The sequence below is a fragment of the Pimephales promelas genome, chromosome 16 (assembly GCF_988280905.1).
Source record: "Pimephales promelas chromosome 16, fPimPro1.hap1.1, whole genome shotgun sequence".
NCBI classification, from domain to species: Eukaryota; Metazoa; Chordata; class Actinopteri; order Cypriniformes; family Leuciscidae; genus Pimephales; species Pimephales promelas.
Genome location: NC_142784.1, coordinates 10,309,478 through 10,331,905, shown reverse-complemented (window position 1 = coordinate 10,331,905; position 22,428 = coordinate 10,309,478). Strand labels below are relative to the sequence as shown.

Here is a 22,428-nt window from a genome sequence, read left to right as displayed (position 1 = left end):
TTAATAAGGAATTATTGACGAACTAATAGGTAATTCTTCATTAACTACTTCTTCACTACTGTTAACTACTAAGGAAGATGTGTTAACTAATCAGTATGTAATATAATTGTATGATTGTGTTAAGTATCAGTTAGTTAATCAATAACTAATGAATTCTGTCATACCTCCTGAAGAACTACTATTAATTATCTACTAATTAAGGTTCAAGAAAAATAACTAAGAAGTAACTACTGAACAGTCATACAAAACTAACCTCAGATTATTTGTATATTTTATATACAGTACTGTGTGTGTGTGTTTTCCTCAGCATAGAATGACACTGAGTAAATTCATGTATTTGAGGCAACGACTGAGGGAAACTGAAAATATAGAGAACTTATTAGTAATTAATAAATAAGTATCAAATAATTCTGCAGGAATTACTTAGAAGCTGGAACAGTATTCTAAAGTGAAAATATAGGGAACCCATTAGTAATTAATAAAGAATTATCAAATAATTATCTAGGAATTAGGCTACTTATAATCTGAAACAGTCTTCTAAAGTGAAAATATAAGGAACTTATTAGTAATTAATAAATAACTTTTAAATAGTTCTTCAGGAATTACTTAGAACCTGGAACAGTATTCTAAAGTGAAAATACAGGGAACCCATTAGTAATTAATAAATAATTATCAAATTAATTATCTAGGAATTAGGCTACTTATAACCTGAAACAGTCTTCTAAAGTAAAAATATAAGGAACTTATTAGTAATTAATAAATAATTATTAGATAGTCCTTCAGGAATTACTTAGAACCTGGAACAGTATTCTAAAGTGACAATATAGGAAACCCATTAGTAATTAATAAAGAATTACCACATACTTCTGACTCAAATCAAACTTACTGTAAATAAAAAAATATTAGCCTATATATTAACGTAATCATCTAAACCTTTGTAAAATACACGACAGTTACTTGCGACAAAGGCGAAGAGAAGTGAAAAAGGCAACAGTGTCAAGGAACCAAAACTCCATCAGGTGACAGAATGGAGAAAAAAACCTTGGGAGAACCCAGGCTCAGTGTACGTGGCTACCGCCATATTGCCGGAACTTGAATGGTGCAAAAGAAGTTTAAAATGTATAATAATAAGGTGTAATATACATGACATGTTTTTGCTTATTTGCAGAGCCTGTAGGTAAATGTCTGCACTTATCTTTCTTATTAGTGCTGAAAAATGACAAACTGACTACTGTGTATGAGTGTTAATTAGTAGTTACTTCATAGTTATATTTCTTGAACCTTAATTAATAGATAATTAATAGTAGTTCTTCAGGAGGTATGACAGAATTCATTAGCTATTGATTAACTAACTGATACTTAACACAATCATAAAATTATATTACATACTGATTAGTTAACACATCTTCCTTAGTAGTTAACAGTAGTGACTTAAGTGTTAATAAAGAATTACCTATTAGTTCTTCATTAATTCCTTATTAGTTATGCAGTAAGTAAGATACAGTATTCTAAAGTGTTACCGAACTGTTCACTGAAAGGTTCTTCAAATAGCCTAAAATGGCTGCTCTATAACATAAGTACGAAACATTTACTTTAAAATCAGATTTCAAATGACATGAGGGTGAGTAAATGATGAGTTTTTATTTATACCTTGGATTGACTGTATGATTGTGAGAGCTGTGGTTGGATTCTGGTTTTCTGAAAAACACCACTTCAAGTGTTACCTTCTTTCATTCTGCTTTTTCTCATGCACGGAAACCACAGCAAGATAAGTGTTTTTGAAATGTAAAATCTGCTTTTACATCTTGAAAATGGCATTTTCCATTTCCTGCGTTGCTCTTCCTCTTACAGATTAGTGATACTCAGTCCAGTACCCATTGAAGGCCTCCTGTTGTCTTGCTTTACAGAAGAGAACATCTTCAAAAGTGACTCTCTGAATGTCCGGCACATTAAGAAGTAAATGACGGGATCCAGGCAGACGTTAAGGGCGGATAGAAAGATGGTAGCTTCTTTCATGTGGAAGAGAATGGAGCGTTCGTGTTGGCTAAAACCAGCCCCGGGACTTTGGCTAAGCGTGTAGGGAATGCGACAAACGTGATAGGGCACAAAACAGAAGACAAACACGGCCAGCAAGCTGAAGATGCTTCGATTTGACCGTCGTCTCGCCTCACTGTTGTTACTTTGCACCCGTTTGTAAGAGCGGTACACGTGACAGGCGATGGAGGTGTAGCAAAACACCATTAGCGGGAATACCACCCAGAAGACTACAACGACGAAGTGGGCTGAAAACTCGTGCCAGCGCAGACCCAGCACACTTTTATGGTCCATACAGGAAAATGTTTTAGGGTCTAGGCTGGGATCCATGGGCTGGTTGGTTAAAATGGTGTTCGGCAGCGCGGAGAACATCATGACGGCCCAAGTTAGCAGCGCGAGACCTCTCGCTACCGAAACACGCTGCAGAAAGGAAGACACACCAGAGGTGTTGCGGATGATTTTGAAGTAGCGCTCCAAGCTGATGAGGCTCATAAAGGTTATTCCTGTGTACATGCCGAGGTAGAAAAGCACAGCTGTGTAGCGGCAAACTATCAGCTTCAACTGCGAGCCACCCCAATTGAGGTCACCGGCCACACGCCACGGGTAGGTGAACAGCATCAGAATGTCTGCCAACACCATGTTTTTTAAGTAAACAACTAAAGCCGAGTAGCTGGGGAGCCTGAAGAAGATCCAAGCGGCAAGTCCGTTGAGAATGAAGGCACAAGCGCAGATGATGGAGTAGAACACAGGAAGAACCTGCGTTGTAAACACACTGCTGAGATCCGTGGTGTTTTTCTGGGCCTTCTGTGTGCTGTTGATGTAGTCCATTTCTAAAACGGAAAATTAAATAACTTTTTTTAGTGTGTGCTTTGATGACAATGGCAATGTTTTAAACTTGTTCGATGGGACTATTTGCTGATGTCCATAAATAAAAAAAAGTTCCACATATTTACACACTGTAAACTATTAAATGATTAATGAGTTATGACAACATGTTTTTACATTTCTTTAACTCATTAAAATAAGTTAAGCAATTTTCAATTTTTGTCAAAAAAAAAGTCAGTTTCATGTAATATAAGTTGAAATGACTTAAACCTCCAAGTTGGTTGAACTTAAAAATTTAACGATTTAAAAAAAAAATTGTACTTTGTCCAACCACAGGACAAAAAGAAGGGCACATAGAACTTATACTTAAAATATTAAAATAATTTACTCAAGTGCGAACTGAATGTAATTGGACACAACTACATGTTAATTGCAATTAAACAATGTTTTTCAGTGGGATTTTCATCTTCATATGTAATTTTATAATGCTGTCTTAGAAATATGGTTTACCTCTGAATGTCTGACAAGCATTTATGATAAACTAAAATATGCTTCAATGTCATTTCTGTAGAATTGTTTTTCAACAGAAGTTTAAAAAAAGTCACGTCATGTATTTAAATATATTTGTATAAATTGCTGAAAATGTAATACCGAATAACATGCTATAGATAAAAGTATAATCAAGTACATCAACACCTCAAAATAAATGTACTTTTTTAAGGCAAATACTTTTTAATAGTCAATATATACAGTAGTAGTCAAAATCAAGTGGATCAAGTACTTTTAAAGTTGTCCTAGAAATACTTCAAAATTCAATGTACAAAATTCATATATATATATATATATATATAATCTGCAAGTATACTTTTAAGATTTAAAGTACACTGTTTTTTCACAAGTGCAAACACTAAAAAAACTCCCTCTTGTAATTTATAGTTGATTCATAAATAAGTCAATTTAAAAAAATAAATAAATAAATATGAACTATTAATCTTCTCATATTTGTGTCTGACTTAAAGAGAATGAAAAATTTGTAATCATTTACTCATCCCCAGGCTGTTCCAAACCTCTGTGACTCTTCTCTTAATATTCTGAAATATTATTGTTTTGACAGCAATAACACTAACTGCTGGATGATGATGTCAGTGTTTTTCTGCAGAACTGCAATAAACTATTTTAATAACTGATTATCTTTAACGGACGTACCCAAAGCACTTATAGCTGCTGTACAGCTTAAATGAACTGTTTGCATCATTTAATCATTTGCATGTTATAGCTGCTTTGAACTGGTCTGTATTATATAATATTATAAAGCATAGACATAAAGGTAACTTAACTTGACACCAAAAGAGATGCTATACAGAACAACAAGAGGCCATTCACTTTCACTGAACAAGAAAAAGATGCATTAAGTGAATGGTGACTGATGCTGACAGTCACTATACATTGTTGCCTAACTTCTCCTTTTGTGTTCCACAGAAAGAAAGAACAAACTAAAGTCATATGGGTTTGGAACAACATAAAGCATGACCGAATTTTCATTTGAGATCTTAATCAGAATGACTTTGAATTTTGAATGTCATCCGCCTGAATATAGTCCCATTTTCATTCAGATATTTCTGAATTGTGAAAAGACTCAAAATAACTTTGTAAATTAATTATAACTTTTACCATAATAAAAGAAACTTACTTGAAGAGTTGAGTCAGCTCAAATCATGACAGAGAATGAAAAGCTTGTTGGGGAGAAGAGCCTGATATTTGAGAGGAAGGAGGTGTTGACTATGAGACAGGAACTAAGCGAATCACTCAGTTTGTCTCGTGGGTGGACACTTGCTCAGCACTGCAGGAACTTCCTCCACTGATATATTTCTGTACACAAACAGATTATGACAAACTCATTCTTAGCTCATCAGAGTCTGAAGTTACCAGCTGTGTTTCAATAAAACGGTAATACTTCAGAATAATCGTCCGTCATCAACTATGCAGGAAGTAATGCAGAACTACTGAGTACAATGACATTATCACTTCAGCTACTATTATTAACTTACATAGAAACAAGCTTAAATAATCAGTAAGTAATGTCAAATTTAGGACATATTTCCTTATTAGGTAATCAACAATTACGTAATGAGATTTGCCCTTCTAGCAAGCAGAATCATTGAAGGAAATAGAAACACAAGAACTACAACTGAGTTGACTTTCTCTGGTTGTTGTAATTGTGTGTTTATAAAGAACATTTGTTTTTGCAAAAAAAGCAAAGAAAATGGGATTACGTGATGTTGGCTGTTTATTAATGATGATGAAAACGTCAAATTTTGACTCCCTACTGGACAAAGAGCTGATTTAGAGCGATGGTCTATAGGGCAAGATAAACTTTGTGAAAAACCTTTTGTGTGTGTGTGTTTATATAATTTTCTAAAATCTATTTATAGTTTAGTTTTTGTCTATGGTCGTGCTATGTCTTCCATTCATTCTATTTTGTTGTATGCGTACTGTTTCATTTTTCAGATGGATGTGTGTGCGTGCGTTTAAATGTTCTGAAAAATCAATAAGTAGTTAATCATAAAAAAATAATTGAAGCCATTTCATGTTACAGCATGAGATCAAGCAGTATTGTTCATCAAACAAAATATATAGTATTTCCAAGAATATTTAGTGCACCAAAACCTTGCATCTATGCGATTACTCATACACATAAATTAAGAAACAGCATATGAATCTCAACAATGGTGACAATCAAACAAAGCTACACAAAATCCAGCTACATAATTTATTACTGCCGTAATGCATGCTGGGAGATATGGGTGAGTTTGGATTGGTGGTACCCAACATGCACTGCAGCTTGAAGTATTTCATTTATTTGTCACCATTGTTGAGATCATAGGGTGATTATTGATGTCTAAGTAATAATGTGGAGAAAAAGAGACTAATGCACTAAATGTTTTTAAAATCCTATATATTATTTGATTGACACTGCTGGGTCTCATGATATCAAATCAGCTACTATAATGTTTGAGAAAAAAAACACATAACCTCAATGATCAAAGCATTACACACTGAATAAGATAAATGACCCAGGCCACAACATGATGATTACATCATCACATTTTCTCTTGGCTTTTTTTTTTCTTTTGCCATGACAAATGTGCTTTATAAACACATAATTACAACAGCCAGATACAATCTTACATTAAAGAGTCAGGGTCAAGAGCCCAACTAAAGCAAACACGGACCACCATCATGACAACTTAAAATACAACTGTTGATTTAATTAAAATGGGCATTAAATAAAGTAATCTGGTAAGTAATAAGTGAAGCTGGTAATGCTGTTTGAGCTGTGTAATACTCTGCTGAAATCTTCAGAATTTAATGACTTATTTTATCTTCAGTGGATTTCATCTAAGGTTGTGGCTGAAGTCAGCTGTAGTTCTTGTGTAATAAATACATACTAAGCTAAGTATACTACAAATACATTTACATATACTTAATATAAATACACTGCAAATGCACTTTTAGTATATTATACTTAAAGTCTGCTAAATTGGACCAATTAATTTTGCTCTTAATGTAAAGTTATGTTGAAATAGTGCTGAGTTCCAAATAAAGATGATGATCTGGACCATTTTTTTGAAGGGAAAAAAATATGTTTGAAATAATGATCCAGATCACTTGTAGTTCTTGCACTTGAGTAATTATAGATGCTATTTAGGACCACAGAGTAAAAAAAAAGACAATAGCTAACATCTTAGACACATGTTGTGATTAGTAATGAATTAATAATTCTTTATTTGTCAAAAATACCTATTAGTTCTTAATGATGACAAACTCATACTTAATAAGGAACTATCTTAGTCCTAAATTTGATGTTACTTACTGATTATGTATCTATTATTAGTTTGTTTCTATATTCAATAGTAGTAGCTGAAGTGTTAATGTAGTTCTAATCATTAGTTCTGCATTACTTTCTGCTTATTAATGACAGATGATTATTCTAAAGTTTTACCGATAAAACAATCAACTTTGTCAGATGTTTCTAAATCCAAAATAGCTTTATTTTCAGGTTTTGGGTGAGTAAAGAAATTAACACTTTTGTTCAGCAAGGATGCATTAATTGACAGAAAAGTAAAAGTCTTTACTATTACAAATAAATGCTGTTATTTTAAACCTTCTATTCATCAAACATTCCTGAATAAAAAAAAAAAAAACGTAAAGTTCACAAGTTTCTATTTGCACAAAATCGTTTTATTACAATAATTTCTGAAGGATCGTGACACTGTGTGAGTACTGAAAATTCAGCTTTGATACCAGGAATAAATTACATTTTTAACAGTTATTTATTTATTTTATTTTTCACATAAACTTTAAACTGTATTTTTGATCAAACAAATGCAGAGCTAAACAGAGGTTAACTAAAATCAGTCAGACCTGGTCTATAAATTTTTCTTGATGTCCTTTCTGGAGTTTGACTGTTTGAATGTGGAAATTGAAGCTTAGACATTCTGCAAAAATATTTGCTTTTGTTTTCCACAGGCAAAAGAAAATGATATTTTAAGGGAAAAAATAGAATCTGGGAAATATGACAAAATTTACATTTTTAAGTGAATAAACTAACAAGAAAATAAAATATTTAAAGAACATACCTGAATAGCAAGGAAGTGTAAGGATTTCACTTAATAGCAAGAAGTGTAAGGATTTCCGTGTAAACAGAATAACTTAAATAACTTAAAGTAACTGAAATAATTTGCAATTAGTTTTACAAATACAATAATACATACAAATACAAACGAATACAACACAAGAACATTTACAAAATAGCATATACCACTTTACAGTTGTCCGAAGAGCTTTCCTGATTTATTATTATTAGCTCTCCATGAGGATTCAGTGGGAGTTCAAAGGAGACTTAAATACGGATGTTGTGTTTGTCAGGCACAGTTAAAGCTGGTTTCCTCTCTCACACCACACTGAGTGCTGTAATAAAAGTGCATTTAATATTAATATTATTATATAATGTCTTTACAGCGGTGGCTAAAACTGATGTCTGTATAGGGGATATTTGTTTTTAATGATCCTACAAATTTGATTAAACCATCAATATAAGAGGAAATATATTTTTTGTAAATACTAACTACTAACTACTAACAAAATACTAACGTTGTTAAAATATTTATCTGACTAAATGATATGGCAAAAAAGGCAAACTTAAGCTAGATGTTTTAATTTCTTAATAAATGCAAATAGAAACACTAAAACCTCCCTGCAAAAAGCATACATTGATTGCAACATAATCAGTTATTAATATTTAGTTGGCTGTCTCTCTCTTGTTTTTGAACGTGTTCATAATTTTGTTAAATGACAGCCTGGCCAACAATGATGCTTTACTACAAATAAAACTGAATACAAGCACATTTTCAAGAATATTTAAATAAAGGGCGAAGTTGTCAATTTTCCTTGGCTAGACATCATGTGATAATTGTATATTTAATATATATTTAATTAAACAAATAAAATTGATCAAGTGAACTCCTTTGTACAGACAGTCAGATGTTCTTTCTTTCATTGAAGCACAAGATATGAACATTCTCAAATGATACTGGAGAACATGATGATCAGTTTTTACACAAACTTGTGGAGTTCATTTGGGGCACATACCGGGGTTAACTCAGAGAGGGGTGACATGGGATCCATGGACAAACCTATTTGGGACCCATACAGTAGGCATAACTCAGATGGAGGTGACATGGGACCCATGACAAACCCATTTAGGTCCCATAGTGGGGTTAACTCAGAGAGGGGTGACATGGGACCCATGGACAAACCCATTTGGTGCCCATACTGGGGTTAACTCAGATAGGGGTGACATGGGATCCATGCCAAACTCATTTGGGGCACATACTGGGGTTAACTCAGAGAGGGGTGAAATGGGACCCATGGACAAACCCATTTGGGGCCCATACTGTAGGCATAACTCAGATAGGGGTGACATGGGACCCATGACAAACCTATTTGGGGCCCATACTGTAGGCATAACTCAGATAGGGGTGACATGGGACCCATGACAAACCCATTTAGGTCCCATAGTGGGGTTAACTTAGAGAGGGGTGACATTGGATCCATGGACAAACCCATTTGGGGCCCATAGTGTAGGCATAACTCATATAGGGGTGACATGGGACCCACGACAAACCCATTTAGGTCCCATAGTGGGGTTAACTCAGAGAGGGGTGACACGGGACCCATGGACAAACCCATTTGGGGCCCAAACTGGGGTTAACTCAGATAGAGGTGACATGGGACCCATGGACAAATCCATTTGGTGCCCATACTGGGGTTAACTCAGATAGGGGTGACATGGGATCCATGCCAAACCCATTTGGGGCACATACTGGGGTTAACTCAAAGAGGGGTGAAATGGGACCCATGGACAAACCCATTTGGGGCCCATACTGTAGGCATAACTCAGATAGGGGTGACATGAGACCCATGACAAACCTATTTGGGGCCCATACTGTAGGCATAACTCAGATAGGGATGACATGGGACCCATGACAAACCCATTTAAGTCCCAGAGTGGGGTTAACTCAGAGAGGGGTGACATGGGACCCATGGACAAACCCATTTGGGGCCCATACTGGGGTTAACTCAGATGGGGTGACATGGGACCCATGGACAAACCCATTTGGGGCCCATACTGTAGGCATAACTCAGATAGGGATGACATGGGACCCATGACAAACCCATTTGGGGCCCATAATGTAGGCATAACTCAGACAGAGTTGACATGGGACCCATGGACAAACCCATTTGGTGCCCATACTGGGGTTAACTCTGATAGGGGTGACATGGGATCCATGACAAACCCAATATTTCACAACCATATCTTGCCTACATTGGCCCCATCATAAAATGTTGGCTGGATGTGAATTTTTGCAGTTTCGTTTGTGCCGTTACTGATGCAGAAATCAAACATTACACCTTTAACTCAATTTACTGGTTTCTTTGTTGAAATCTTTGAAGGTTAAGCCGGGCCCTGAAAGTCTTGCAAAAGAAAAAGTAAATAAGTGGATCCAAGCAGGCATTTAGTACTGCAAGCAGGACGGTCAGCTCCTTAATGATGTAGAAGGCCTGAGCTGTTGTACAGTCATGCAGAAGGGGACTGATGAACACATGCGGCAGTCTCACCATATGATAGGGCACAAAGCACACGCAGAAAACCGCCACCAGAACTCGCATGTTGCGTTTTGACTTGCTGAGCTTTGTGTCCCCAGGATTTTCCGGCATTGTGCGCTGAGCTTGTCGAAGCCTCTGTACGTTCCCCCAATAAAACAGAATCAGGGATACCAGCACAGACAAAAATACTAAAAAGGAAAGGATATGCATGACCATGTAGATCTGTTTGAGCAAGCTGTTATGAAAACTTTTACAGCTAAAACCACTGTTGGGAGTGTTTTCTTTACCAGAACCGAAAAAAACAGCAATGTAGACAACATTAAAGCACAACAGAAAAGTCCAGGTCACTATGCAGATGTAGCGGGTTGAGCGGACTGTTTGCAGCATGCGAGTCTCCAGTGGCCGTACAATCCTCATGTACCTGAAACAAAGGAGCAAACAATTCAAAGAATACAGAGAAGGCTTTCAAAATACAGAAACAGTGTTTGTGACAATTGTGCCTCCATGACTTGCTGAAGTAAATTATAATCATATGTTGAACTGTTAATTAGACTAGCCTTTTCTTTAGTGTGTAATATTTTTTTGAGATGTCTGGCCTGCACTGTTTACCCTTGGTGTAAAAAAAAGTCACATAACAGAATCATACCATTTTCCATTAAAACAGTAATATATCGTATAAAACAATGCATTCTGGGTTATTTTTGTCATTTTCGAGAAAATAGCCAACAGGAATATACTGTGAATTAACACCGCTCGAAAAGTCGACGCTCAGGGGCTGTTTTCAAAATCACAACCTATACCCTCATTCACTATTCCCAACATTAGTTCACTAATATAGTCCACTGTTGCCAGTAGTTTACTGTAAAATATAGTTAGTTTTCGGGTCACCACTGTGCTGAAGAGTAGAGCCTGTGCTTCAGTCCAGGAGAAGACCAAGACAGATTGATGATACGTTGATTGTTGCTTTATTTAACACGCAGTGACTTGTGTTGTTGCTGGTCCGGTGGAAATCTATTTATTATGTACAATATTTGTTTTGGTGGTCTCAAATGAAATAAGTTCACAGTAATACCTTGCTCACATTATTTGTGCATTATACATTTTAGTTTATAGATTTAAATGACAGTTGGTCAATTTAAGGCAGTTGGTTTCTGCAAGTGCAATAAGTTAACTCAAGTTCCCTATCGGTCAGACCAATAGGAGTCTTGCTAGAGAGGCCAATCTACTTCGAGTGAAACTAAAACAAGCCAATGCACATTGGCGTGCAATCATTTGCATTGGCATGCAATCATCAGCTGTGCAGCCTTGCATTTAATGAGTAGCTGTTGCGATTGCACACTAGCTTTTTGCTTTGGAGAGCCAAGCACTTTGTGTGCTGAACAGAGTGAATTTGAGAACAAGCCTCTTCTGGATCTCTCCACTTTGGTGCGGGCGTGACAGCACAGCAACGCAATCAGTTTTTTTCTCTTCTCTCTCTTCTTTGTTTGTTGTTTTAAAACTGAGTAAACAAAAAAGCTGTTTTCATGGCTGGTAAGGTGCGTGGTTAAAGTGCTCAATGGCCGTTTTCACGGGTGGTAAGACCAGCGAGAGAGAACAGCACAGAACCTGAAAGAGAACCTGTCTGTGTTCGCCGTGACCGTTCCCCTGCGTGCTACAGCACCAAGGAGAGCAGTCTCTAAAAGAGCTTACACAGATAGTTTGTGTCTTCAAGATGACGTTCTATCTGTGTGTTTCTGGATGCGGTCATTGAGGCAGCGTTCGTGGATGAGTCATGTACCCACTGTGGGAAGATGACCATCTTGTGAGCTGAGGTCGAGACTCTTGTTCCTGCACGACCAGATGTCGATCACTGCATTGGAGGGAGCATCAGAAGTCTCTGCGGACGACGGCTTGGACCCCTGCCTCCTTCAGGTGTGCCAGCGGTGCCCGAGTCGGACCCGGAGATGATGGCCATGATTTCCCGGTCCGCCAACAGGATCCGGCTTGTGTGAAACCCTCCACCGTGTCCCGAGCCCGAGCCCTCGAGGCTGCATGATTGGTATCTCGGGGTGGCGCGTGCTGGTTCTCAGCAACCCACTCCAGTGCCTTTCTTCCCAGAGGTGCATGAGGAGCTCACAGGGACGTGGAGGGCACCCTTCACTGCCAGAAACCGTTCCAGTGTCTCCTCCCTCACCACCCTTGATGGCGAGGCAGCTAAGGGATACAAGCGTATCCCACCAGTGGAGTGGGCCGCTGCAATGCAGCTGTGCCCTAACTCCACTTGGCACAACCGTGGAGAACCGTGTCTTCCTTCCCTGGCCTGTAGGTTCTCGTATGACGCTATCGCGTGTCTGCAGGTCCATCAGGCCAAGGCACTGAGGGAACTTCACGAGGGTGGTCACGATCCACAAGTTCTCCAGGAACTCCGTGCCGCAAAGGACTTTGTGCTTCATGTGATGAAGGTTCCTGCCCGGTCGGTGGGTCGTGCAATATTCACACTAGTGGTCCAGGAACACTATCTCTAGCTGTGTCTAGCCTCCACAAGCTACCGTTCAAAATGCTCACACAGAAACAGATTTTCAAATGCATGCGTCCCCGGGATTGGTTTGCAGCGATTGAGCTGAAGGATGTGTACTTTCATGTCTCGATTCTTCCTCGACACAGGCCGTTCCTGTGCTTTACATTCGAGGGTCGAGCATATCAGTCCAAGGTCCCTACCCTTTGGGCTGTCTCTGTCCCCGTGTGTCTTCACGAAAGTCACATAGGGGGCCCTTGTTCCCATAAGAGAACAGGGCGTTCGCATCCTCAACTATCTCGACAACTGTCTCATACTAGCACACTCTCGAGATCAGTTATGCGAACACAGGGACTTCGTGCTCAGACACCTCAGCCAGTTGGGTCTTCAGGTCAACTGGGAAAAGGGCAAACTCGCCTCTGTGCAGAGGATTTCTTTTCTCGGAATGGAGTCACAGACAGTGCACCTCACAGACCAGCGCACTCGGTAGGTGCTGAACTGCTTGAACACATTCAAAGGCAGGACGGCGGTCCCACTGACATTTTTTCAGAGGCTCCTGTGGCATATGGCAGCAGCAGCAGCAGCGGTAACCCCGCTTGGCTTGCTTCATATGAGACCGCTTCAGCACTGGCTTCGTGGCCGAGTTACGAGATGGGTGTGGCATCACAACACTCACCGGGTGGCAATCACACCGGCCTGCCGCCAGACCTTCAGCGCATGGTCAGATCCCTCGTTTCTTCCGGCAGGAGTCCCCTTGGAACAGGTATCCAGGCATGCTGTAGTATTCACGGATGCCTCTGCCACTGGCTGGGGTGCCAAGTTCAACGGGCATGCAGTGTCAGGGGTATGGACGGAACCCCGACTGCATTGGCACATCAATTTCCTCAAGTTGCTTGCAGAACATCTCGCTCTGAGCCACTTGAAAAGGCCGCTACAGGGCAGGGACATGCTGGTCCATATAGACAACACTGCGACCATTGCGTACATCAACCGACAAGGTGGTCCCCGCTCCCGTCACATGTCGCAACTCGCCCGCCATCTCCTCTGGAGTCAGAAGCATCTGAGGATGCTTAGAGCCATATATGTCCCTGGCATCCTCAGACTCCATCCCCAGGTGGTTCAGCAGATCTGGAGAGAGTTCAGAGAGGCTCAGGTAGACCTGTTTGCAGAGACGTCTCACTGCCAGCTGTATTACTCCCTGACCGAGAGAACACTCGGCACGGATGAACTGGCACACAGCTGCCCCAGGGGCCTCCGTAAATATGCATTTCCCCCAGTGTGCCTACTTGCACAGACACTGTGCAAAGTCAGGGAGGACGGGGAGCAGGTACTTCTGGTGGCTCCCTATTGGCCCACCTGGACTTGGTTCCCAGAACTAATGCTCCTGGTGATAGTCCCTCCTTGGCCCTTTTCTTCTGAGGAAGGATTTTCGGAGAGATGGGGCACCTTATGGCACTTGCGTCCAGACCTCTGGAAACTCCATGTCTGGTCTCTGGACGGGACGCGGAGGTTCTAGGTGACTTACCCCAAGAGGTACTTAACACCATCACTTCAGCACTGGCACCGGCCACGAGACGTTAACGCCCTGAAGTGGAACCTGTTTGTCGAGTGGTGTTCTTCTCGCCAAGAAGACCCCTGAAGATGTCCGAAAGGGTCTATGCTTTCCTTCTTCCAGCAAGGGTTGGAGCGAAGGCTATTTCAGCATATCACGACCACATAGATGGCAAAACGGTTGGAAAGCACAACCTGGTCATCAGGTTTTTTAGGGGAGCGAGGCGGATAAATCCTAATCGACCCCCCTCTATACCCTCTTGGGACCTTTCCCTAGTGCTTTGAGCACTTTCGGATGCTCCCTTTGAGCATCTGCAATCAGTAGACTTAAAGCTTCTCTCAATGAAGACTTTGCTACTGGTTGCGTTGGCCTCTGTCAAGAGGGTTGGAGACCTGCACCCAAGGTTCCTACCCCTCCTTTCAGGGACCAGGTAGTGAACCTGCAAGCGCTGCCTTTGGAGGAGACAGACTCAGCCCTGACTTTGCTCTGTCCTATTCTCGCTCTGCATATGTATGTTATGCTGTGTATGTATGCTAAAAAATCGAAACTTGATTAATTATTTAGTAAATAATTAATCAAGTTTCGATTTTTTCTTCACATTTAAAATATTTAAAAGATATAACATATTTTCCTTATATTTTGATAATTTAATTGAACAAAATAAAAAAAAATCTCCACCGGATATACTTTTTGGTCACTGCTGTATATTTTATTTTATATACAAATACACTGTATATTAAAATATTGTTTTAATTTGTTTTTCATCACCATTATACAAATAAATGTAATTATTTCCATACAGTTACATTATCATTACACAATGTCACTGTGATGTATAATTACAATAATAACAAAAATTATTATTATTTATTTTATAATTATTATATTAACTAATATATGATAACACTTTATTTCGATATTCCATGTTAGACATTCTACTAACTATAAGTAACTTTGCAACTACTTGTCAAATAACTGTCATTAGAGTATTAGTAGACTGTCTGCTTAGTATTTGCTAAAACTATTTTGTTGGTCCCCCAACAGATATTCTACTGACTATAAGTAGCTTTACAACTACATGTCACCTTATTCTACTAACAAAACCCTAACACCTAATACCCTAACAATCTAACTGACAGTCTACTAATCCTCTAATGAGAGTTAGTTGACATGTAGTTGAAAAGTTACTTAAAGTTAGTAGAATGTCTTAAGTGGACTGTCGAAAAAGTAGAACCTAATATATTTAATTATTAATAATATATAAATTATACAATTGATAATTATTTGCTATTTTTAATTATTTGACAATTGATTTTTTTTCTTTCATTGTAATTAAAATATGGTTTTACTGTTTATTTTGGATGGATGGATGGATGGATGGATGGATGGATGGATGGATGGATGGAGGGAGGGAAGGATATCCATACCTGTTTGCGGCAATGTAGCCCATGAAGAGAATACTGGAGTACATGTTGAGGTAGGAAGCAGGAGCACCAAAGATACAGTAGATACGCTGTATTTCCACTGAAGTGCTTGCGTATTTGACAATGCGTAATATCAAACACAGGCAGACAAAAAAGTCTGCTATAACCAGATTCTTGAGATAGATTGTGATGCTGGACTGTCTTGTAGATTTACAAAAATACACATATATTGCAATGCTGTTGAGTGCTAGGCTAGCCAGAAAAACCAGAGAGTAAACAGATATGAAGAATGTACGAGCTGGCATTTCAGACAAGCCACAAGGTCCTTCAGTTGAATTCGTTGTGTTCTGGTCCATGATGCCCAGACATGAGACAGTCCGTTATCTGCTGAAAGAGAGGTTGAATTTTATGATACAAAATGGGGAGAGTTTCCAAAATACCACTAACACTTTACAATAAAGTTTCATTTGTTAAAATCATTTTTCAGTAATCTATTTAACAGTATTCTGGAAGAAAACAAAACTAGAAGTATTTTGCATTTCATGGTGGAAGGAGGTAAGGCTAAATTGGCTTATTTTTCAACCCTATTAGAAGAAAATAAACAAAACCCAAGGTATTTATTTGAAACAGTGGCTAAACTAACGAAAAATAAAGCCTCAGAAGTTTCTAAGCATCACAGGCACAGCAGTAATGACTTCTTCACTTATAAGATTGATAATATCAGAGAGAAAATTATAACTATGCAACCGTCTACTACAGTATCGCATCAGGGAGTGCATTGTATCCCCCCCCAAGGAACAAATTTGATTCATTCATTACTATAGGAGAGGAAGAATTTTCGAAACTGGTTAAATCATCTAAATCGACAACATGTATATTTGACCTATACCAACTAAGATAATGAAAGAGATGCTTCCAGAGGTCAAAAATCCTCTTCTTAATTTCATTAATTCATCTTTGTCATTAGGATACGTACCGATAGTGGATGTATCTCTCTATTAGTGTAACTCAATCTTAGTGCTGCATTTGATACCATCGACCACAAAACCGTTATCAGTTTGTAGCAGTAAATGAAGAGATGTCTTATTGATCACAAGTTCAGAATGGCGTACCACAAGGCTCAATACTCTCTTTGACCTAGCATACACATAACACATTATAGACTTCTATAATTCAATGTTAGGCTGCATAGATTAGGTCAGCCAGAACCAGGAAAACTTCCCTTAAGTCCCATGAAGGGATCTTGGTTCTTATAGAAGGCCTTAGTCGCCTGGCCCCACGAATGAAGTGAGCGAGCAGAGGATGTCTCCCAGGTGGAACCTCGTCAACCAAGGCATGGCAAGCCGAAAAGAGTGGCCACATAAACCCTGAGCGTGGCGGGGCATGTGTAGGTTGATCATTTTTCCTGCAGGAAATCCACAACTGAAGCGATCTGGCAGTTGTCCGAATCTGCATCATGTTCAACACACCACCTTTCGAAAACACCCCATTTGTCTTTCAAGTGGAGGAAGCCCTAGCACTTAGAATGGTCTTAATAACGGCAGGCGAAAGCCCAGTGTCCCTCAGTTGGTACCCATTAGGGGCCAAACATGAAGGTTCCACAGGTCGGGCCTGGGATGGAATGTCGTGACATCCTAGGACAGAAGGTTCCTAGGACAGAAGGTTCCTCCTTTCCGGAATCGTCCATGGCGAGCCATTGAGGAGAGATCATCTCCAAGAACCACATTCTGTTCGGCCAACGCAGCGCTATCAATAAGAGGCAAGATTCTTGCTGGCGAACTCTGGCTAGAACTACCGGGAGCAGAGCCACTGGAGAAAACGCATACAGGCGAATTTTAGGCCATGTGTGCGCCATCGCATCCAGACCAAGGGGAGCTGGGTGTCTCAGAGAGAAGTAGTGGGGACATTGCGCTGTCTGATGGGAGGCAAAGAGGTCCACTTACGCTTTGTAAAATCTGATCCAGATCTAATCGACTACTTCTGGGTGGAGTTTCCATTCCCCCGACAGCAGTTTCTGTCTGGACAGTAAATCTGCTCACACATTCAGGTGCCCAGGGATGTACACTGCCCTGAGTGACAGGAACTTCTCCTGAGTCCAGAGGAAAATATTTTGTTCAGATTGCGTGAGCGCAGACCTCCCTGGTGATTTATATAAGAAACTGCCGCTGTGTTGTCCACCCGCACTAGGACATGACAGCCTCTCAACTGAGGGAGAAAGTATTTCGGGGGCAGAAATACAGCCATCAGCTTAAGGCAGTTGATATGCCAATCGAGCTGATGATCCTCCCATTCCCCTTGAGCTGGACGACAACTTAAGACCGCTCCCCAGCCCAACAGGGAGGCGTCTGTCATTAGCAATCTGCGATGACAAGGCGTCCCTAGAGAGGGAGCCAAGGCGACACTGGGGTCTGAGCCACAGAGATAGTGTACGAAGCCCACAGTGCATTATTTGTATTTGCCTTTGAGGATTGGCCGTTGGATGAAATCCCCCGGCTTTTAGCCACAACTAAAACGGTCTCATGTGCAACAGCCCCAAAGGAATCTTCGGATGCTGAAGCCATGCTAGGTAGGTTAAGATCATACTGTTCATCAGTACCAAAAGATGTTAGGTTGTAACATCTTTTGGTACTGACGAACAGTACGATCTTGACTTAGCCTGACTTTGCTCATACAGTAGTTAGCCAAATGGTCTTGATTTGAGCGGAGGACAATTGTGCCCGCATCGTGATGGAATCCCAAATGATCCCAAGATAATTCGTTCTCTGCAGGACAAAAAATACTTTTCTTGGTGTTGAGTCTCAAGCCTAGAGAAATTGTGCTAGTATTAACCAATCGTAGATGTAATTTAAAATGTGAATGCCCTGGAGTCGCAATGGAGCCAGTGCTGCATCCATACATTTTGTGTACGTGCGGGGTGATTAGGCTAGGCTCAATTGAAGAAACTGAAGTTGGTGTGCACCCACGATAGTCGAAAAAGTCGACGTCGAAGGCACAAAGACAGGAGAGGTATATGGTTTTCTCCATGATTTAGATGGAGAAGCTCATAATGGAGGTCCTCGAAGAAGGGGAGAGACTGATGTTGAGGTCCCTCCCCCTTTCCACCGGACAAAACCTATCCTTAAACTTACTGTGTTTGGGGGTCTGTTGTTCACAAGGCGAGTCAAGCTGCAATCTAGCCAACGTGCGAGTAACCACCTTGCGAAGCTCCTCAAAAGATTTATCATTTTCGCACGAGGAACGCTCAGAGGTTGGCTGCTCGAAGTCCGCAGACCCAAGAGATTCATTATCGCCCCCGCGTAAACTGAAGAAGCACCGGGATGCGCTTCGGGAACAAGTGAGGGAACGAGTAGATCTGGTGTACAAGCAAGCGAAAGGGATGGACCCGTCTCTTGCTCGTCAGCCAAATCCATTTGGGAGCCCCATGATGATAATGCGGATGCGGACTAAAGGTAGCCAAGACAGGCGTGAAGCATTTTAAGAGTGAAAAGCTCACAATGCTCGCACTCTCCTGACTCCATTGCAGCGACCGCATTGTCCTCCCCCAAACACACAAAGCAGTAAGCGTGTGTATCCAGTTCTGACATGGGACGAGAACATGGAGGGACACAACTAGGGATGGGAATCGAAAACCGGTTCCACTCGAGAAATTTTACGATCCATCGATATTGTATGCCCTCGACGTTAACGAGTCCTCTTATCGATGCTCCTGGTCTGAGTCAACCGTAGTATGTAGGCTACAGACCGTAAACTCATGACAGTCCCTTTTGTATTTTTTCACAACTGTCCCAAGTGAATTTTTGTACCGCCAAAGCCTTATTTGATCAGTGAGTAAAATTGTCTCTCTCTGTAGTGATCAACCGCTGCGCTTGTGACAGTGCACATGTTAAACTGAACGAGCAGGGAGAGAAGCTCTCTCTCAGGCTTCACCGTCTCAAAACTAAGAGCTAAACTAACATATTAATCAAAATAATCGACATGATGGTAACGTCAGGAGACTAAAGTTTCATGTGGAGCATTCGGAGATTTGTTTTTCCTGAATAACCGCTGGCTGTGAATTGTGCTTAAATAGGCCTACGTTGCCTTATCTTCTCTGAAAAGCATTCTGCATATTCAGCTGACAAACCACACTTCAAATAAACGAAAAAAACAAAACAAAAAAACAATCCAGTGATGAATTGTTTTCTTTGATGACACACATCTTGTTGGTTGCTTGTCGCAACCGCCGGGATAATCACACAATGCGCACATGTCCAATGATGACACGTTCAATTCGCGAACTTATGACTCATTTGAACCGATTCAGTTTAATGAATGGTTAAAACAAACGAACTGATCTTCCAACACTGAACTCACGGGACTTATAATCGGTGAATAAGTAATCATAACACTTTTCAATAAGGTTCGATTTATTACATAACTTACATGAAAAGTACAGTTTGATTAGTCAAGTGTAAGGTTTAAAACAAATAAAACCACTTGTTTCCCCCCCCCAAAAAGCATATAAATACTTTTTCCCACACAGTGCTATCATGAATCTATAAAAGAAATCGTTAACGAATCGGATCGATAAGCAGAATCGTTACTGGCATTGATATTGATAAAATCTCATCAATTCCCATCCCTAGACACAGCGCTTAGCTTGCTGACTCATTTCTCTTTTTGTGATTTTTAAACACTTTTAAATGACGTTAAGAGATGAGAAAGAGTGAAAATTCTGCACACTGTCGGGTATAAAGCTAAATAACTCCTAACAAAGATCTGTAGCCGAGAGAAAATTGATGCTTGCACACCAACACAGAGAGGTCTCTGAAGACAAAAGACCTGATGATGCATCTGCGGCTCATCAATTTATAGCTTTGTGTTGCGGGTGCGGCCCAATGACGTCACCAACCGAGGCTCGGACGATTCTATCGATGTCTTTACACACTATATTCGCAGCGGGTCACGATTAAAGTCGTTCCCAATGCGCTAAGCAGCGCAGCATCGATTGCAGCTTTTGAAAGGGAACTGTAAATATACTTACAAGAGAAACAACTTTGTATAACTCATTTCTTCTCTATTTATATCACTCATACTTTGACAGTTTCGAAATTAAATATATTTGAGTTCAGTTTCCTTGTCCTCAACTCTTAACCACAATTAAGGTTAAGCTTAGCACACAGACAAACTATTTCACACCACAGTGACACTATGTATTTATGCTCACTTGTATTCATTACTTTATGTATTTATTTAGATTTTTCTATGCTCACTAGATTGGTTACATGCGGTATCAAACCTGAGACCAAAAAAAGCATCTCATTCTTTCTCTAATAACGCTAAGTTTAGAACAAAAGTAGTTGTTTTTTACATGAACATGAGCAATATGTAATGCATTAAATCTTATAACATTACACTAAAAATGCTGGGTTGTTAGCATGTTTGGGTCAAATATGGAAAAACCCAACCATTGGTTTAAATTATTCAATTCATTTTTTAAACCCAACGGTTAAGTTTGTCCACATTTGACCCAAACATGGCTTGAAACAACCCAGCATTTTTATGAAATGTTCATTATTCAGGATAGTTCACAGAGCATCAAATAATGTGAACATACAGCTTTTCTTTCGTACCCTATTACAAATGTATTAGTAAATGTTGAGATTAACATTAACTAAAATTAACAAATGCTGTAGAAGTGTTGTATGTTGTTCATGTTAACTAAATGTAGTTAACTAATAACAAAAGGAACCTAAAGAGTTACACATATAAATAAACATATTTGAAAGCGGCAAGAAAACATTAGTCTAAACTTCACCTGTACAGATGTTGACTTTTAAAAATATCCGTCATATTGATTTAACTCAATTTGAAACTAATTAATTTGATTTTAAACACTCAATTGTATTTGACTTATAAACTATAGTTTTAAAACAAAGCATGACTCACCGTAGTTCTTTCTTGAAGCTCTACAAAAGAACACTGTTTGCCACTTCCTAAAAGAACAGGAACTTCAGAGCCTTGTGTTTTAGATGACAAAGCAAAAAAAAACAAAAAAAAACTGTTCAATAATATGAATTTTGGGAAATTGCTAATGTTTTTATTTGAAGCTGGTTTGTGACAATAATTTTATTCACATCTGTCTTTTGTTCACAACAGCACTGTCTTAATGATCTAGTGTTGCTCGCACGAAAAGTTCATCGTCTAACGCTTTATTACTCCTCACCATATTGCTTTCGTCAAAATAAAGCCAGATGACCTCTCAGCTTTGACTCTTTGCGTGTTTTCTCAGGACAGCGATGACCCCCGGCTCTGCTGCTTTCTGACCCTCTTAACCCCCTGGAATTAACACAGCAGTTGTCTCTCTCAATGTTCCTCTTTACTGGGAAAATTGTATTTCTCTGTGGATGTCGGGAAATCTCTTCCTTTGGTGTTCCTCAGAACAAACAAGACATAACTAATAGTAAACAAACAGAAACGACAAGAGTACAAGCAGCATTTATCATGACACATGAAGGTCAAATGGCTGAAATTGTATTCAGACACAGTGAAGACAGTACATGAAGAAAATGCCATATTTGTAACGGTCACCGTTAGGGTTGGGTATCGTTTGAATTTGAACGATTCTGATTCCGATTCCTTGTTTCGATTCCGGTTCCTAACGATTCTCGATTCCGATTCTTTTAAGAGGCAGGGTCCAAAAAAGTTTAGCTAACCTTGCTAACCAACGGTCTTTCTGAAGGAAATACTTGTGTCACAAATACTCATTCTGTCACAAATTTTGCATTTTGCCAAGATTTCGTTATTTTTAGAAAAGTGAAGCCACACTTTGGACCGCCGACGTAAGCTACAAATGTTCGACTCGCGCGGTTATGCCAACACTTCCGGTAGACGCTTCTTCGTTGGTGTTGTTCAGCGGTTTCTTCTTCCGCTCGGCGGACTGTGAATAT

The 22,428-nt window shown here is 39.6% G+C and overlaps 2 protein-coding genes across 2 annotated transcripts; both read right to left on the bottom strand.

Annotated features, from left to right (window-relative positions):
- Positions 1-215: 215 nt before the first annotated feature.
- LOC120470508 (P2Y purinoceptor 14) lies at positions 216-4,696 on the bottom strand. Its single transcript, XM_039660057.2, has 2 exons — positions 4,550-4,696; positions 216-2,864 (listed from the first exon to the last, which is right to left on the bottom strand). Exon 2 carries the CDS (start codon positions 2,860-2,862, stop codon positions 1,846-1,848), a length of 1,017 nt encoding a protein of 338 aa, XP_039515991.2. The 5' UTR covers positions 2,863-2,864; positions 4,550-4,696; the 3' UTR covers positions 216-1,845.
- Positions 4,697-6,899: 2,203 nt separating this feature from the next.
- Positions 6,900-22,167, bottom strand: LOC120470499 (P2Y purinoceptor 14). Its single transcript, XM_089120977.1, has 4 exons — positions 21,705-22,167; positions 21,428-21,498; positions 15,503-15,883; positions 6,900-10,450 (listed from the first exon to the last, which is right to left on the bottom strand). Exons 3-4 carry the CDS (start codon positions 15,853-15,855, stop codon positions 9,847-9,849), a joined length of 957 nt encoding a protein of 318 aa, XP_088977103.1. The 5' UTR covers positions 15,856-15,883; positions 21,428-21,498; positions 21,705-22,167; the 3' UTR covers positions 6,900-9,846.
- Positions 22,168-22,428: the final 261 nt, after the last annotated feature.